Below are 20,115 nucleotides of genomic sequence, written 5' to 3' on the forward strand. Positions count from 1 at the left end.
GCTGGAGAATATATTAGCACCCATCCCTGTACTATCTGACCCATGGTTATGGGTGAAAATAAATTAACCACTCTCACGGAAACTTACTTGACTTCTGTTAACCAGCATCAAACCATTATGCATTGAACTGCTGCTCTGATTTTGGGATAAGTCTTTTCCGACCACCCTCCCACACCAAACTTCTCTGACTGATTTCACATAAGTGTAAGTGGGATAGGGAGATAGATGAACCCAGGCACTGCACTTTATAATATTTCTCAAGGAACAATACTCTAAGGGCCAGATGATGCCTTTTAGACACAAGCCTGTGTAAGGGACAGTGATTACTGACATGCAGATGTCAATTCCATCAAGTATCAGAAATCAGCTAATGGACCTGGACTCCAGCGATGGGTAAGTCAACTTGGCCATTTGGTGAACTTAAATTTCTTCCCAAATGGTGACAATGGAATCCCTAACCCCCTACAAATGGACACAGATGCCCCTCAATGCACACAAGCAATCACGACTGAAGTTTAATCTGATGCACTGAGTGGAAATTAGATCCAAGTCTTAATAGACGCCAGCTAGAGAGAAGCCTGTGTTAACACTTCACTTTTATATAGGGCTTTCTTCCGAAGAGCATGACATGCTTTACGAATAAGGGCACAATCCAATTCCTATTGAAGTCAAGCCCAAAATGTCCATTGGCTTCAGTGGTGCAGGATCAGGCCCTGATTAATCTCACAAGACCCCAAGAGGGTAAGAGAGTTGGCTAGGGTTACAGAGCATGTCTGCGGAATAGCACTCAAGGGTCTTGACTACTACTCTGCTGCTCTAAACAATACATATAACACTCTCCTCAAGTGTCTGATCTGCCTCTGCTTTTTTTTCCCCCCTTAACTCAGATTAACCCTGTGAACTCCTCACTTACTTTGCTATGTGCACAAATAGCTGATCCCAAAAGCTTCCATGTACCTCCCCGCCTGTCCATTCGGAGCATCCGCAGGATCTGAAGGAAGCGCAGACTTCTGAGCGACGTCGCCAGAACATTGCCCTGGTTCCCAACAGCTACCACCGGCACAGAGGCAATCAACACAAAGATATCTGCACAGCATAAAGGAGAAGAAAGCCAGATCAAAAAGTGGAGTCATCTGTGATGGGTTGTACCCCCGGGGTACAGTCTGGGAGGTGTTGGAACCGCTATGCCCCCTAACAATTCAGCTGGGTTGGTCTTTCTCATGCTGCTCTGCTGATGATACACAGCCAGCCTCTCCAGGGACTGTTATCCCACAACATAATAGCAGGTGGTGCCACACACCCAACTGAATTACCTGAGTGCTTTGCCTAAGCCACTGGTAGATCAACAATGGAGCACCAGCCAATTTACCCACTTCCCAGCCTTGCACCCCTGCTGGAGTATAAACCCAGAATTATACCATCTTGCACTGCACAGGGATCTGTACAACACAAGCTCATTAATCTAGTTTGCTTCCCCCTCGATATGGGAAAGAAATGCACGAAGCCTTTGCTAGCTGAGCTGAGATTTTCCTAACCACTTCACTTAAAACACACTGGTTAAGATAAAACCTAAAACAAGTTTATTAACTACAGACAGATAGATTTAAAGAGATTATAAGTGATAACAAACAGATCAAAGCTGGTTACCTAGGAAATTAAACAAGAAGGCCAACTAAGCCTAATATACGAGACAGGATTTCAATCAACAATATCTCATGCTGACTGAAGATACAAGCAGGTTTGCAGATTCTTGAGGCACAGGCTGCATTTTCTGTGCAGCCTTGGTTCCCCTCCCCCATTCCAAGTCCTTTGTCTTTCAGAGGTTCTTCCAGATCAACTTTGAGTTGTGGGAGAATGAAGACAAATCATGATGTCACTCCCCATCTTATATAGTTTCTCCATATGGTGGGAAGTTGGGAACCCTTTGTTCCAAGCTAAGGTCCTAGCCCAGTTTGTGGAAAAATACAGGTACCAAAATGGAGTTGTGTCATGTGGTCTGGTCACATGCCCTTGCATGCCTTGCTGAGTCATAGCAGCCATTATCCATAGGCTGTCTGAAGCGTTCTCAAGAAGACTCACCAGGTGGGGGCTAAGCTTCATCCAAGGTCTGTAGTTTCCCTTAGTGGCCCATTACCTTGAATAGGCCCCTCACAGTCAGCGCTCTAGACTGGAATCATGTTGCCTAGTGGGTGTCACCCATGTGGAGGCCAAGAATTAATTAATAAAGGTTTGAAGGGATCTTAATGTATGTTAGCTAATTAGCAGAGGTTAAGATGTTACCCTGTATCTGGTGCAGAGTGAATTGTGTGAAAAGTCGTTACGACCTTGTGAATTGCAGTCTTGTTTTCTGTTCTAGTATTGCAGACAAATAAGATAACGAATAGGCTTATGTATAAACAAATGCAAATGTTTACTTTTACTGTCTCCAGGTTTGCTAGCCACTGTCTGTTAAGAAGGTATAAAAATTATTATGATTGTTTACTAATTGAGAGAGATCCGTCCAGGACAAGGGGCAACCCAGTTCCTGACACTCTCTCCCTCTTGTGTTCACTAGAGTATTATAATAAAGTATTAGTTTTTGCTGCACCCAAACATAAAAGCGAGAACTGAGTTTTTCTTCGACAATTTGGGGGCTCGTCCGGGATGGCAACGCCCACGGACACACAGACGGCTGCTACGGATCGTTCCCCTTCGAACCCCATGGCGCCACAATAGAGGTAAGAGACCTTTTGAAATCTCTATTGGGGTATCGGAGGAGGACTGTCTGTGGGGGAAGTCTGTTTCTGCTGGGCTCACGCCATCTGAACTTATTGACTGTGCAGCAGGATCAAATGCAGAGTGGTATTGGGGAGAGGCCCCAATAAGGTTAGTTTATAGCAGTACTGGGAACTGCTGAGTTGGCCAACAGGTACATGCATAAGGTAATGCATGAGGTAATGCATAGGTAAATGCATTAGAATGCACCGGTGCTGAGGGGTTTTTGTTTTACCGCCTCAAGAGGGGTTGTCATACCGCCTCATAGTATTGGTCCGGACCAGGTAACGATGCATCTTGGTTAAAAAAAAAAAAAAAAAAAAAAAAAGATAAAAAGAAAAATTTTTAAAAAGAGATAAAAAGGTTAAAAAAGGGTTAAAAAGAGGATAAGAGGCCTTGGTGTGTGTGTGTGTGTATACCTGTGTGAGTGTTTGTTGCTGGAAGACGCCCAGATTGCCCTGTGAAGCGATTGCTAATGATCAGGAGTAGTCTAACGCAAGCCCAGTAACTAGTGGATCTTTAGGAGATCCGACCCACGGTGGGCTGACTCAGCTTGGCATAGTCCAGCGAGGAAGCTGCCTGGGTCTAGGAGTGTGTGAACCCATCTTCCCTCCCCTTTCCCTTCTGTGTGGGCTACTGACAATCTGATCGTCTCCCTGGAAGCAATTAGAGTATGCGGCTTTATCTCCCGGAAATGGAGTCTTTAGCCGACGTTGCTGGGTGTCGAAGCTGAGTTTTTCTTCGACACCCAGGTGTAACCACATTTGAAATACAGACACATAGTCAATATTCATAACTCCAGGTACAAAAATGATACATGCATACAACTACAATAATTACATTCAGCAAATCATAACTTTTCCAATGACACCTCACATGACACATCTTGTGTAAAATGCATCATAATTATGTCATAATCATATCATAATCATACCACTATGATGAATGTAGGGTGCAGTGTCACACCATCATTTGCTGCTTAATTCCATTTGTTTGTGCTGTAAAATCCCCTGCAAAGATCTGAAACGCACTAGTGAACTCTTTCCCTAATCAATTAAACAGGCACCTGTGAGTCAAACACAGCTTGTGGCACTGGCCACAATCTGGGACCCAGGTAATCTACACGTCTCACATTTGATATGGGACACATTCTGAGTTGGTTAAGAGAAAGGGGCAGAAAATAACACGAGAGTCCGTCTTGCAAAATACAGGCTAATAAATCAGAAGGACAAACAAACCAGAGGACAAATATTCCGTAAGTGGGAAATAGTGAAAGCAGGAATACCAAAACATAGTGGTTAGTGAACAAGAAGCCCCTCTTTCTACTGGTGCCCCCTAGCTTTTGGAAATGTGGCTGACTTTCCAGGTAAACCTCTTAAGGCCAGTGCTGTTTATTTTTGTGAGTGAGACAGGCCAATTTATTGATCAATTAAAGAGGTCTGAAATGCTGATTGCTTTTTTTAAATGTATGGACCTTTATGAGCCCATAATTATCCAAGTGGAAATAGGTAACAATTGTGTCAGAAACATTCTCAGGGCTCTTAGCTACTCCGTCTTTCAAGTGTGTTTAGAATCAAGTGTCTTTGAAATGGCACCATGTGGATTTCTTATTCGTTCTCTCCCAATAATTCTATAACAAGTTTGTGTAATTTACAAATCAAGAGATGATTTTTCTAATCCAGGATTTTAAAAATACAACGGAGCTCTTCTCGCTCCTTACATTGACATCAATAAAGAGTCTGTGCTTACAATGTAGATGACAATTTTAATGATTATACATGAGACAAAACAAACCCCAGCTTGCTTACCCAAAGCTATTCTGGCCCTTAAATAGTAATACGAGTATTATTATTGATTTGTATTACAATAGCACCTGAAGGCCACAACTGAGACTCTATCGTGCAAAGTGCTGCACAAAAACATGAGTGCCAGTCCCTGCCCTGCAGAGCTTATATTTCTCAACAGCCAAGACCAACAAGGCATGGCAGAGGAAATGGGCAGAGAGAGAAGTGACTGGCCCAAGATCATATAACAGAGTTGGGAATAGATGTCTCGACTCCTACTTCAGTGCTCATTAGACCACACTGCAGTAAAAGCTTGTTTGTGTCAGTAAAGTAAGCAGACAGAACTCATAGATATGAAGGGAACAGATATGTTTAGTAAAGATGTGCCATTTTGCAGTGATTTTTCAAACTATAACAGTGTGTGAATTAAAGTTGTTGAGATTCTGCAGAACATCTGAGCAGATTCTACAGTAAGTATCCAATTCTGTCAAACCAGGAACACTGTTCTCAAGTGAATCCAGGTTTTCAGGTACTTTATAATTCTTTCTAAACAGTGCAGAACTCTTAGCATACGTGGCCTTTGTATTTGTCATTCATGGGGTTTTAGACATCAATCACATCTGACTACGCACAGAAAAGGATAGACATATGGAGAACAGTCAAAGAGATTGTGCTTACCCAACATACACAAAGGCTTCCTGGCAAATTTGAGCCTCCCCCTCCATCCTTTATAGCGACAACAACACCCAGCAGCCCAGATTCTTAAGGCAAACTCTGCTCCAAAGATGAAAATGGCAAATGTTTCCTGTATCAAAAACACAAATTATATTCTTAGACACATAACAAGGCTTGCAGTAATTCTGGACATGCATTGCTTGCTGGATCAAACAGTGTGTTCGCGTATGTGTCTATGATTTTATATATAGAGAGAGAGTCAGATTTTCAAAAAATACCTCAGCACGCGGCATCTCATTGCTCTCAGCGATGGAAGAGGGGGAATTCTCCATTGTTTTCAAAGGGAGTAGCTGGGTGCTGAGCATTTCTGAAAATGTGTCCACTTCATTTAGGTCCCCAGATGGGGGCTTAGCCCTTTTGAAAATCTGACCCTGAATGTCCCTATAGTATATGTACAAATAATCTGGGCTTTTTGAAATGTATACAGATAGACATGAGCTGGGAAATTGGAATCTGGTGTTTGGGTGAATTTGGAGCCGAGTTTTGGTTTAGACATAGTGTCGTTGCGTTATCTGTGTCATAACAAAGGGCTGAATCCTCACATGCTCCAGCCCATAAGGCAGCTTTACACCACCTCTGCAGCTGAACTTGGGGGCTGCTCTAACTTGCACCACTGGCTAATTGTCACCCAAGGGTGAGCAGGACTGCCACAGCACATTACACTACACCTCCACCCAACAGGCCCATTTCTGTGCTCTACACTGTGGAGAGCTGGGGGGAGGTGGGGTAAAACTTCTCCAGCTCCCTTTCTAAATCACAAAGGAGCAAAAATGATCATCTCTTATAACATTCACATTTAATTCAGGTCAGACTTCACATTGTATGTCACTGGGAGGAACAGAGAGGTAGATGGGGAATTCCCAACATTACTGCTGCTACAATGGACTATTGGCCCAGGCTGGGCAGCCTGAGAGAGACCTAAGGGACCTACCATGCCTATTGCAGAACTCCAGCCTAGAGGGATGTGGGGAAGTGCCTTAGTAAACGCTGTGGACTTCTTGCAGCCTACATGAGCATGCCCTGTAGTGAGTCTGGGACCCTGAAGAGTGTGGAGTCACCAATAGTAATGTGTTTTCATCGCTGCTGAATTCAATCCAAGAAGGTTAACAGCATGACATTGCAGTCCCAGTCTACTTACCAACAGCAGCAGCCAGTCTCCTGAAACAGTTTCATATTCCTTGAAAGTTGTTAGGACGGCTAAGATCAAACACCCCAGAACTATCAGAAATCTGGATTAACATAAAAGGAGAAATTGGGCATCGTTACCACTGTATCCACTTAAAAAGAGATGATTTTTAAAAACCCACAAAGGTCTGAAAGGGATCACCATCCATGATCAGAGTGAGATGGAATGTGACTGGGATCAAGGGTTTCTGAACCTGGGGGAGTCACAGACAGTGTTAGGGTCAAGACTACCCTGCCCTTCCCATATTGTTAAGTGGGAAGAGGACCGTGGGTCAATCCCAAGGTTTGGGGGTCATGGTGCTGAAAAGTGGTTCACAGTATGGGAAAGGTGAAGATAGTCATTCTATCACTGACATTGACCCATCAGACAAGGAGTTCTGTGGAAGGAGGAGAGCCTCTAATTGAGATGTTCCTTTTGTGGGTATTACCTGTGTTCCGGTGTTACCACCATGATGGGCACTTTAGAAATGCATAGAATAATCATTACTAATAAAATGGCATTGTAGTAACAATAAAACAAATCCACTTGGCATGTACTGAAAGCCAAGAAACATTAAGTTAACATTTCTGTGCAATTAACATTTTGATACCAATAATATCATCTAGTGCTTTTTATCAGCAGATCTCAAAGCACTTTACAAAGGAGGTCAAAAGCCCATGAAGACATTAATAATTCACAAATCCTTGTTTGCACTGAAAATTTTAGTACCATCCTTTTTTTGTAGTGCAGATATAATGGGGTGTGTAACCCACACAGGCTTTGAAAGGATTGATATGGTCCTGAGAGGTCAATTATGCTAACTGGCTGCACCTGGAAGGTGGATGAGGCTTAATTAATGATGAAGCCCAGCTGCAGAAGAAGCTGGGTGGTTAATATAAATAAACTGAGCAAATAAAGAGCAGAAAAGGACTGGATCGTCACAGAAAGAAAGATTGGGGAAGCATGAAACCTCCATTTCTATGCAGAGAAAATTCAGCTAGTTCCAAATTTTACATTCTTCGGACTTGTGTTTGATAAACTAATTTGGAAGGGTCATATAGTTAATATCCAGAGTAAATGTAAAAAGAGGATGAATCTGCTTAAAAGTATTGCTGGGAACAAGAGATAAGAACTCACGGATGATGCTGAATAGGGCACTAATAAAACCAGTTACAGATTATGGAGGCCAAACCTTTGAAATATTCAGCTTTGAAATCAACAGTCAAAAAATAAGAGTTGATTCAAGCCCAAGCTCTGGTTAATCCCATGTAGTACAATATTACAGCACCATTGTGTGTGAAGCAGGGAGCTACCGGAGAAATGCCTATACATTTAAGGATGAAATTGTTAGATTTAACCTTTTGGGCTAAGGTTAATGGAAACAGTGAAGATAAGAGTAATAAACAAATATATGAAGATGGTTGGGAAGTAAATAGACATGATGTAACTGGATGCCATGTACTCCCACATGCTAACAGGGTCAAAAGGTGGGAGGGACTGGAAAGTGAGTGAAAAGGAAGGACTGGAAGAGATTGAAATCTTCAGTCATGAGCAGTCAAACTATACCTGGACAGTTGTTTCTCTAGTTGTGGATTTGGAATATTATGGTAAGACAAAGGAAAAAGCAGAACCATCATATATGACTGTGATGCTGGCAGACCAGGTGCCAGCTCATGCCAAGGTCCTTAGGCCTCACCGAACACTTACAATCACATAGCTGGAAACCAGTGTGGCTCACCTGTATGCAGGGCCAGCTCCAGGGTTTTTGCTGCCCCAAGTGGCGGGGAAAAAAAAAAAAGCCGCGATCGCGATCGGCGGCAGTTCCACCGTGCCGCTTCCTTCTTCGGCGGGAATTTGGTGGCACGTCCTTCCCTCTGAGAGGGACTGAGGGACCCGCCGCCAAATTGTCGCCGGAAAGCCCGAATGCTGTCCCTTCCCTTTGGCCACCCCAAGCACCTGCTTGCTGGGCTGGTGCCTGGAGCCGGCCCTGCCTGTATGTTGGCATTATCAAAATAGATGTTAGAGTTATACCCATGTGTTTAGTGTTTAGACTTTATGGAATGCTTGTAGGATGCTGCATGTATTAATTCTACTTATAATATTTGCATCCCATGTTCTAACGTAATGTTTAAGTGTTTGCTCTGTAACCATAAAAATATTGAAGACTATAAATTCCCCACAGTCAGGGGAGAAGCATTACCAAGTGTGAAATATTAGTTTACCCCAAAAAGTGTTATTTCCTGCCCACCAGGAAAGACTACTGAATCCAAATGGGCCATTGTGAAGCAGAGACTTTGACTGCTCCCCTCATCCACCCATGAATACGTTATGTCCACGAGCACTTGTCCCATCAGCTTGGACTCTAGAGAAAGGTGGGAATAAAAATTCTGAATCAGAAGAAATCGAGGCCTCTTTATGCTGTCTGACCTCTGAGGGGCAGAGATTCCTAGACATAAGCAAGCAATCCCCAAGCTGCTTAGCCCAAAGGACATATAAACTTGTTTATTATAGAAACTTCAATTACCTTTTGAATTTAAGATTGTACCTCACTTGTGTGTATGCTTTCCTGCTTAATCTTGTAAATAATTCTCATTTCTTATCTTAGTTAATAAATTGTTAGTTAATTACAGGATTGGCTACAGGTGTTGGCCTTGGTTTGAGATCTGAGCACAACTGACCTGGGGTAAGTGACTGGTCTTGTGGGACTGGGAGCAATCTGACTATTATTGTGATTTTTTTGGTGTAAGTGACTATCTATCACATACTCCAGCTTGCCTGAGTGGCAAGATAGACTGGAATGCCCAAGGGGACCATCTGTGACTCCATGGTAAGACTACTGAAGTGCTTTAGGAGTTCACACTTGTGATGGGGCTGGTGAAATCTAATTAGAGTTTAGAAGCAGTTTGGAGTTTCTGCCCTGCTTTTTAACAGTCTGCCCTGAGGCTGGCACTCATGGTTGTGAACCACTCCAGACAGCATAACAATGACGGATACAATTTATGAGTTTATATGGCAAATGAGATCAGCACTGTCCATTCTGTATTGACAGATCTAAAGATGACAACACCGGTAGTGTGGGAATGGCCTTTTGTATCCCTGAATTTGGAATTAAGAGATCTACGAGACTATCCAATTTGGTGGCCATTATGACAGCTGAATACATAGGCATACTGCTGGCACTGACCTGACTAAGGAACGTATGCCCAGCTACAACTGCTATCCTGGCCGACTCTTTGAGTATAACAGCAATCAGTAAGGGAACCTCGGAGAGCAGGAACGAGAACAAAACATTGTTCTTAACTATGAAGATAGTGCAAAGAGACAAAAGGACAAATGTTCTCTGAGATATGTCCTAGACTTAAGGATAATGTTATACTTCCCAGTTATGCCAGAAGAAGCACTATAGCTATATTTAGAGTGCTAACAGGCCACGATGGCCTAAATGGTAATTTGTATCTACTAAACGTGCACAAAGACGGGTTGTGCGAAACATGCAAAGTTAAAGAAACAGTTGACCATCTGCTGTGGCAATGCAAGGAGAATTATGCAAAAAGAAAGATTCTCTTTACGGAGAACTGAGATGCCTCAAGGTGAAAGAATATAGTCTGAAAGGACTGGTGAGAGAACGGGAAGGTGGGGTAGCATTAAAACAGCATTACTGTGTATTTTGAAAGGATGCAGGACAGGGTGAGAAGACATAAGCTTTTGATTATGTAAAAACTGTGGTAGGTGGCAGTCATAGCCTCTCATGCTGAGGCTGCTGAACCATAAAATGTCAGGAAAAGAAAAGAAGAAAGAAAGGGACTGTAGGGAGGAGAGGAAGGAACTGTGCAGTCCCTCTCTGTGACTAGAGAGGTTGTGGGGAGAAAGCTCAGGGGGAGAGTAAGCCCTAGGATACTACCCTGAGTAGAGGAGGCTGGCGAAGGGGAGGGGAGGCCTGGAGCAGTCACTAGGATGGTGGTGTGCCCTGAAAGGCAGGATTTGGACGTCCAGGGAGAGAGCCCTGGGAAGTGTTCAGTTAAGGAACAAAGCAGGGGAAACTGCAGCAGAGAGGGATGAAAAGTCAATCCTGAGAAGACTGAAAATTGGCTTAAGCTGGTACTTTGAGATTCTACTGGGGACTTCCAGGGGTGACCTGGCATGAGACAAGGGGGAATTTAGAGGTTGTGGGGAGAAGGTCTAAGAAAATCTGGGAAGGAAGAGGTCCAGGGAGGCAGCAGCAAGGAATTTTGTGGAGCAGACCTTGGCTGCTGGCTATAGGGACCCTGGACTGGAACCTGGTGTATGGGAAAGGCCTGTATTCCCCTACCAGCCAACAGAAGTGGTGATGTGAAGAGGATAAGGATATTGGAAGCCCTGAACCAAGGGAATGCAAGAACCATAGGGCCCAGAGTTTGGGCCAGAGACCTGATATAAGGAAACTGGACTTTTATTTGTTGGTGTCAGAAACACATCACTAGTAGTTGGAGCTGTGGCAGCTGGGCCTATTGGCTGGTGCCAGGGGTCAGAGCCAGACTCGAGTCCAGAGTGGGGCTGGAGTGAGAGAAGGGCTGGAGCAAGACTAGGAAGAGGGCTGGAGCGAGAGCAAGGCTTGGGGAGTCTGTTACCACTGTCAGGCAGGCGAGAGTGCCAAGCCCTAGAGCAGAGGTTCTCAACCTATTTATCATTGTGGGCCGCATATGTGGCCCACAGAATGTTACCTGGGCCACAGGTTGAGAACCACGGGGCCCCCCACCTAACCTCTCTCACAAACCCCTACGCTCAGCACCCTCTGCCCAAAGACCCTTCCACAGAATGGGGGCAGGAGCGGAGAGCTGGGTGTGGAGCAGGGGACAGGGACCCTGACCCTGGACCCTGCTGTATGGGGACCCCTGATCCCTGCTAGCTGGCTGGACCCTGCTGAGGGAGGGCTGGGGGGAAGCCAGGACCCAAACCCCGCAGGGACCCCGTACCACGCCGAGCTCGCCTGGGCAGCAGCTGGCTGCCCAGACCCTGCCACGGATCCTGTGGCATTTAGCACACAACTGAGCTGGGTCACAGCTGTGTGCTAACTGGGCCACTTGCGGCCCATGGGCCATGAGTTGAGAATCACTGCCCTAGAGTGACAGTGAGCAGACTGAGTTGCTATTCCTCCTGTGAGCTTATATACCTGCCCTGGAGTTACCAGACCAGTTCCTGGCTTGTAGATTGGCTGGAGCTCAGCACAGGAGAGACTCATCACCTTATAGTTAGACTCTGTTACCCCCGAAGGGGTGGACCTAACTTGTGATGTAATCAGAGGCCCATGCAGAGGTGGACCACCAGAGTGGTCATTGGCAGGAGTCGTGAGATGCGGGGAGAGCTGCTATGCCTGGCCACAAGGAGGCGCTCCAGAAAGAAGAAAATTAAGAGGCCAGAGGCACAAATAATACTAAAGTTATGCTCCCTGATGCACATGGCTTACATTAGGGCTTGTCTATACTGCCCCACAGTTTGGATCATCGGGGTGTAAATCACAACATGCACTAAGGGCAGGTCTTAACTACCCGTCAGATCGGCAGGTAGAGATCGATCAATCGGGGATCGATTTATCGCGTCTCGTTTAGATGCGGCTAAATCGATCCCTGAACGCGCTCCCCATCGACTCCGGAACTCCAGCTCGCGAGAGGCGGAAGCGGAGTCGATGGGGGAGCAGAAGCAGTTGACTCGCCGCCATCCTCATGGCCAGGTAAATCAACCTAAGATACCCCAGCTTCAGCTACGATATTCACGTATCTTAGGTCAATCCCCTCCACCCCCCCAGCGTAGACCAGGGCTCAAGAGTTGCACTTTCACTTGTCTGTGAGGACACTATGGGTATGTAATAAAAGGTTCCTAGTTCACATTAACGTAGTCCTCTTCAAACAGGACAATCTCTGTACGGCTCCATTCAGACACCTGGGGTCACATCCTCAGCTGACATCAACTGATGTAATTCCAATGAAGTAAATTGGTGCAGCTTTATCGACACCTGCTGAGGATCTGGCCCTGGATCACCTCGCCTCTCCTTTAAGGCACTAAGATAATTAAAGGTTTAATGATATATATCGAAAATATTCAAGGGAAGTTACTTATGCAGAAAGTTTTACTTAAGGGCCCAGCCCCGCAAGAGCACTGAAGTCAACAGAAGTGCCACAGAAAGGGAGGTTGCAGGGTTGGACCCCAGGTTCTCTTAATGTGCAGCTTAAAGATAAACTAAACTGCACAATGATTTTTTATTGCATTTCCTCTAAAAACCTCAAAACCCACTGAGTAGAGTGTGCTTTGTTTTACCCACTAGAGAGCACCCAAATTCTACAGTGAAGTGATACTGCTCTCTCCTGCAATTTCTCTCCATGAAATAAACTCATTCCAAATGTTCAGATTATTAAATCCACCAGCAAAGCAGTTTAACAGAACTGAAAGCCCCCCACTCTCTCTTACAGGTCTATTTATTTTTAAAATGGGTGTGAGAGGTGCCAGCCTACTTAATAAATGGGATTGATGGGCAAAGCCCATCAAAGCAAGAAAAGACCCACCCATGCAGGTGAGGGAGGAGATACAGAACCCAGCAATCAACAAATCACGGGAGCATAAGAAATGAAAAAAAAGGGATGGGGGTACATGTCACAGGGTCAAAATGAGGGATCTAGAGGGAGGGCACCAGGCAGAGAACTCTGGATAATGCCTGCCGTCCTGAGACAGTCCAAGATGTCAGTGGATGCTCCTGAGAAGAGCTCTGCGCAGATGCATGAAAGGTCACATCCCACATAATCATCTAGTCTGAGATCCCAAGATCAGCAGGCCCCAGATGATCCCTGCTCCTGATCTCCCACCAACAACCTCCAGGGCCATTGCGAGGACCCCTGCCCCATGCCATGATCCCCTGGAGCCATGCTCCGAGGAATTGAACCTCCTCCAGGAAAAGACTCCTTCCCAAGCACATGGCGGTCTCCTGAACCCCGACATCCAGGCAAACCCTATAATTGACCCCCTCTGGAAAAGGTTATGGACACCATTGACCCATAACCCTGTTTAATTGACCCCCATACTATGGTTTACCAGTGTGGTACCCCAATTGACCATCACCTCATCTAGCTTAACTCAAAAGCATTAAAGTCAGACTCTCCTCTCGCTTGGCTGTTCCCACATCAGGGCTGTTCCTCCTCTAACCCTTCCTTTCTTCTCGCCTCTCTTTTCCCACTGTCCCTGACCTGATCTTCTCCTGTTTCTGTCCTAGCACTGAGCTAGCCACTGACTGAAGCTTCATATCTCCTATCCTCCTATTTATCTGTCTGATTTATAATAACTCCTCTTATCCTTCTTCCTTTATCCCTCTTATTTCTAAGCCTATCAAACATATCTTCTCCTCCTTCTCTCCTTCCCTTCCTTCTCATGTTTCCATTCATTCTTTTCCTTCCTTTTGTCTTCAATTCTAGTTTGAATTCACATTTTCTTAACTTCTCACATTCAAATTACCACATACTCCAAAATGAGGTTCATACCTCGCGCTATACACCTCCAAACTACCCTACTAGAGACCTAAAAATACCCTTATACCTACAACAGCAGACCCAAGACATCTTGAATTCAACACAACATTGCCCACCCGATCATTATCATCTCCTGTTACTCCACACTCCTCCTCCTCCTATCCTCCAACTGGTCCAACCTCAGCTTCTCCTCAACCTCCACTTAGTTCTTCTGCTCCTACTATCATTAACCCACTCCACTCCTTCATATCATCCTGTTACTATCCTGTTACTAATTAATATTTCATTAAATACTCTATAATCCGTATATCCTTCCATCAAATTGGCAATACCCTCCACCCTGGTGTCATCTACTGGCACACCTTATCACTTGCACAACTTGGTGGTATCAGTCCCTCAAATAGAAATTCTAAATAAATAATAAAAATAAAAGACCCCCAAAAACTCTCAACCTTGAAGCTTCCTCCAACTCCTCCCAACCCTACTCTCTCCCCCCAGCACCCTCTCCCCTTCAGTCTCTCTTCCCCCTCTTTTCCCCCCCTCTTCCATTTTCATTTTTATTTCCATCTTCTTTTTCAATTTGTAATGTATCACAATTTACTGAAATCCACCAGATCAAACTCACTGAAGATTGTCTAAAAAATAAACTCCCTTTCCTTCAAAAAAAAAAGTTAGTTTGGCACGAGAAGTACCTTTGGTTTGGCATGATGTATCTTGCTCGAACCATCCTTTCATCTATCCTCGTTCATGCTCCTCTTTGCAGATGAACCACCTTCTTTGCAGATTTTTTCCAGACTTTTCTATAACAGCCCTAATAACTACTTCACTTTTTTTCCTTTTCTTTTTTTTTACATTAATATATCCAGTCTATTAGAACTAAAGTCAGTCTCGATTTAGGATTTAATTATTTATATCATATTATTAATTATCGGCAATCCTCCAGCAATATCTCATCTAATTATTCTTATTCTTAAGATTGATTTTATTCTATTTAAAGTTTCAAGTTTTACTCTGTTAAAGTTTACCATACAGACTACGTAATCATCTTCATTCCCATCGGTCCTCTATCACTATTTCCTCTATCCTTAGCCCCCCATTAGCCTCTATTAAAAACCGAGGCAAAAGCTAAGTTATCATTCCATATATTCCCCCATCCATCTCCTCTTTAAAGTTTAAAAGTTCTTCTTTTCTTCTTTCTTTCTTTTTTTTCTTCCTATTTATAAAAATAAGTTTTGCTTGCTATTTTTTTCGTTTGGGTCATATCCATCTCTTCCCACTGTCACTGCTTCTCTCCTCTCCCCCACCTCCTCTGACCAATAAGGTGCTGATTGCTGATCCTTTCTTTTTCCATTTCCCACTCCTTTTCTTTTTTTCTGTTTTTCTTAATGACCCCTCTAAGCTGCTTGCTCATCAGCTCGGTCTAAAAGCCGCACCTACGAGCCGTTTCCCTACATGCTACATGACTCTCTCTGCAACAACTCCTGCAACAAACTGAAGTAACCTGCCCTTAGATCCCTAAATAGATCTGTAAACCCAGTCCCCCTTCCCCTAACTATATAGTTTAATTAATTAGCCCTTAATTTTTTTAAATCATAATCCTAGTCTCAGCACTCAGATGATTATTATCATTGCATTTAATTAGCTTATGATCACTCGAGCTCAGGTTGTTGTCCCTTGTCCAATGTCCACAACAAGGTCCAAGGTTGTCCTCCAAAATCAAAAAAAAAAATCTAAAATCCATCCCTCCTCTCAGCAAACTAGCATTGATGAAATTCATTAGCTATCACGTCTAGGAAAAGCTGAGCCCTATTATTATTACTAGCACATTTTTTTTAATCTATATCCGGAAGAGTTAAAGTCCCCCCCCCATGATCAAGCAGTAGTGTTTAGTGTTTTAAAAAAAAAACATTAAAGAGCTCTCTATCCATCTCTAAGCTAGATCCTGGCGGTCTATAGCACACCCCAATCACTATCCGAGAGAACAACCTTATAGAGTTTCCTCCTGGACTGATGGATGGCCATCTTGGCCAGTGTCAGGAGGAGGCTGAAGGGGAGTTCTTGCGACTTGGTGATGCCACAGATGGAATGTGCCTAGAGGAAAAGATGTGGGGAGCAATGCAGCCTAAACAGAAAATTGCAATCTGGAGTACTGCAGGTAGGGTCTCTCTGCAGAAGGGTCATGTGTCTGGGGCGTCGATGAACCATGCCAACCACACACCGTGCTCACAGTTCCATGGAGGAGTTGCCAGTCAATGTCACCAGTGGGACATGGAACCACGGTAGAGTAGGGGTGCCAACCTGACAGCCCAGGAAACAGACGTGCACTCTAGCCAGCAGCCAGGCACAGCATAGGAAGTGACACTGCTATTCATGTGCCTCATTCATGTTCCCCCACAGGGAACTGGACAAAGCTCCCCCCCCCACCACGTGATATAGGAGAGCTGCATTGATGCCCATATGATCCTTAGCCTTTCTTCTGAGAATGCCAACAAATATGCCAGTGAGGTGGAGGCATGAAATATGAACACCAGCTCATTAGATGTGGGTCACTGAACCACTGTTATGTAATGACAATAGTTGGCTTTTATACAGAGCTCCTAGAAACATTAACTCATTAATCCATGCCATGTCCTATTAGAGCAGGCTAGGAGCCATATCCCTCTGCAATGGAAAACGCAACCAAAAGGGTGAAGAGATTTGCTGAAAGCTTCATCTGAAGACCCAACTCTGCATTCATTCCTCCAGACCAGAGGTAGTCAATAGGTGGACCGCAGGCCAAATCTGGACCATCAAACACTTTTGAACAGACCGCAAAATCTTTTTATTTACTTATTATTATCATTATTATTATTATTGTAACCCTTCTGCCAGGCCGAAACAATAGCAGCAAGGGCCGGGTTCAATACATATGGGTCCCTTTCCTACAATGTAATGCAAAACCAGCTCGAGCCCCCACCCAGTGACCTGGGAAAATCTTACACACACCCCTGGGCGCCTCAAGGAGGCAATACTTCCCCTCTCGCAAGCACAGAGTCTTGGTGTAGCAGAAATGATTTAATTACATGAGGTAAACAACAAGCATTAAATTGGGAAAATACCTCAGCTAGAGTTCATAGATCAAACCGTGAGCAAAGACCCACCCAAGGAAATTGGGCCGTGTCCTTCTCTCTGGTCTCTTGAGTCCAGCAACCCCCCAAATCACCCACAGTCCCAAAAGTCCCACAATCCAAAAGTCTCTGTCCCAGGTCAGGCAGCCCCAGAGTTCGAGAGTCTACCTGCAGAGGTCCCCCTCCCCAGCCTCAGTAGAAAGGGGCACCTTACATGGTTTGGGGCCAACTGCCCTGCCTCTTCATGGGGTTCTGCTCCCACTAGTCGTCCCCGCAACTGCTCAGCTCTGCTCGCTCCGTGGGCTGCTCCACCCGTCCCACAGCTGCTCCGCTCTACCAGCTGCTCTGGTCCACCAGCTGTCCTGTGAGCCGCTCCAGCCGTCCTCGGAAACTGCTCGCTCCACTCTGCCAGCTGCTCTGCTCCACAGTATAGCTTCAGGCTCCCCCACTGGTTAGCACAGTACTCAGTGCTCTTAGCTCAGCGATTCCAGTGATTTCAGCTCTTAGTGATTTCAGCTTTTAGTGATTTCAGCTCACAGTAGGGGAGCCCAGTGCCAGTGCACTACTGGTCCAAAGTGAGTTCAGCTCAGTAACCTGTATCTAGATTCTTAAGGGAATCAAAATTAACGCTGACATTCCACAGTGGAGAGAGGCATAGGCAAAACTGGGGCCTCTGGCTCACACAAGGAGCCTGCACCACCAAGTACAGATACCTGTCCCCAGCCTCTCTCAATTCACTGGGTTTTGGAATCCATGTCCCTTGTCTAGCAAGTACTATTTAATGTAGGTTGAGTCATTTCTGTCATAAAGCAGTCTCATAGTTCCTCATTCACATAATTAAGGTAACAGCACTTTTTTTTCCTTCCTGCCCCAATAACAAAGAAATTGGGGATTCCACAGTGTGAAAATAACAATCCCATGCTGCCGTGTGTTATGCTAAGTGGAGTGGGTTTACCAATGCAAATGCACATTCCTAAAATTCCATTGCCCACTCCTCATAATGTACCACCAGATGTCAGGGTAGATCTCATCCTGACTCTGCTTACATTATTATTGTAGTGTGAAAAATGTTTCTCTGGAGTCCCTTGACTATACCTTGACCAAGAAATTTGGACCTTGACAAAAAACAACTGACTGCCCCTGTTCCAGACCATGCTGCCCCACCCATTGGTTTCTGATTACTACTGAACCTAGAAGTGAAAGGCTCTGTTTCCTTACCAATCCCCTGGGCCATTCAGCAATAACAGGCTAGCACATGTCTAGGCCTTGAAGAATCCAATTATTATTATTATTAAATTTGATGGGAAAATAGATTTTTATTTTTATCTATTTTAATTTAAGTTTCTGCAGGGTGTCAGCAGTTTGGACAACCCCCCCCCCACCACCACACGGGAGGACACCCCACTACTGAATGGTTCTAGCTGGGGGCTTGTCCTCCTCCTTCTTGTAGTCTTGGCCCGGAGTCTTTGCTCTACTCTGCCAGGACTGCAGCCTTCCCACTGTACCTTGCACCTGCAGGGACTCTGTGTCAGTGGCCCCGCAGGGAACCCTCTGCAGCTCTGCTGTCAGAAGAGTGAGTGAGCAGGTCCTGGCAGGGCAGAGCAGAGATCCCCTGCACTCCCAGCTAGTGAGTGAGTGAGAGAGAGAGAGAGAGAGAGCAGGTCCACAACAGCGGGGCTGCAGAAAGCTCCCTGCCCTGCTGTGGGGCCACTGACACCTGAACCCTGCAGGTGTAGGTGCAGAGGCAGGTTGCACTCCTGCTGACTGTTATTGATTATTTTTTGTTGTTGTTGATTTCAGTGTATCCATTGATATAGACCTTTTCCGACCTTTATAGATTAAAATCGAATCTTGCAAATCCTATGTCTAACACTGTGCTCTTTGTCCCCCTCTAGTGGCTAGATCACATATAGTGGTTTATAAGTTTACTACTGCCTCAGAGCTAATGCACCTGGTCAAGCAGTTAGCAGCTTGTGGTTTTAGATCCAGAGGTGCAATAATCAGTCCCCACAGAAGACCCAAGCCAAGGCATCAGTGCACATACAATTAATGTAAAAAAAGACCTTTTGGGAGTTAAACTACAGAGGAACAATTAATCAGATTAGCACGTGTTTCTTTGGCATTAGCAAGGAAGTAGTCATGATTGTCATCACCAGTGATATGCAGTGTTGTAGCCATATTGGCCACAGGATATTACAGACACTAGGTGGGTGAGGTAATATCCTTTATTGGACCAACTTCTGTTGGTGAGAGAGACAAGCTTTCAAGCTCTTCGGAAAATCTCTGTGTAAGAGCTTGTCTCTCTCTCCAGCAGAAGCTGGTCGTATGAAAGATATTACCTCACCCACCGTCTCGCTCTAATCACCAGTGCTAGTCTAGCCACTAGTTTTCTACAATGGCTAATCCAGCAAGTCATCTTGGAAACTTGTGGTCTTTTGCCCTTAGATTCTGCATTGCCAGGAGTTCATCAGAATAGGTTTTGTTCCCATTTTCCTGAGAGGAGTGGGGGAACTCTCTCCTTCTAGGGGGAGGGCAAGAATTTGTAGCATCATGAAGTCAAGTATCAGAGGGGTAGCCGTGTTAGTCTGGATCTGTAAAAGCAGCAAAGAATCCTGTGGCACCTTATAGACTAACAGACGTATTGGAGCATGAGCTTTCGTGGGTGAATACCCACTTCCATCCACATGCATCCAACGAAGTGGGTATTCACCCACGAAAGCTCATGCTCCAATACGTCTGTTAGTCTATAAGGTGCCACAGGACTCTTTGCTGCTTTAGCATCATGAAGAAATCTGTACTTCAAACCAGGAGCCATTTAAAGGCAATGTCATAAGAGCAGTTTTTTTAAGTAGGTTTCCTCTCTGTTCCCTTCATGTACAGGCCAAGAGGCAGCACCTAGTAAGCAAGGCCTCCTCCACCTCCCTCTCCTTCAGACACATTCTTAAAAGCTCTTTGCTTCAGTGCCAAAAGCAACACCACTGCAAGCATCCCTAGAGAGTCTGACAAGCTGGCTCTAAATGTGCTGGGTCAGCAGTATCAGGTTGCTCAAATACCAGCCTTCTGGATTTTCAGCACTAGGC

General features: G+C 44.9%; 1 protein-coding gene across 1 annotated transcript in view; it reads right to left on the reverse strand.

Annotated features, from left to right (window-relative positions):
• The window catches only part of KCNQ3 (potassium voltage-gated channel subfamily Q member 3), a 249,542-nt gene that overhangs the window by 40,137 nt on the left and 189,290 nt on the right, over positions 1 to 20,115 (reverse strand). The window contains exons 2-4 of the mRNA XM_039526124.1: positions 6,412 to 6,502; positions 5,217 to 5,343; positions 914 to 1,086 (exon numbers count right to left, since the gene is read on the reverse strand). Of these exons, the coding sequence (XP_039382058.1) occupies positions 914 to 1,086; positions 5,217 to 5,343; positions 6,412 to 6,502 (391 nt within the window). The remainder of the gene's footprint in view (positions 1 to 913; positions 1,087 to 5,216; positions 5,344 to 6,411; positions 6,503 to 20,115) is intronic.

This window comes from Mauremys reevesii, linkage group 2 (genome assembly GCF_016161935.1).
Source record: "Mauremys reevesii isolate NIE-2019 linkage group 2, ASM1616193v1, whole genome shotgun sequence".
NCBI classification, from domain to species: Eukaryota; Metazoa; Chordata; order Testudines; family Geoemydidae; genus Mauremys; species Mauremys reevesii.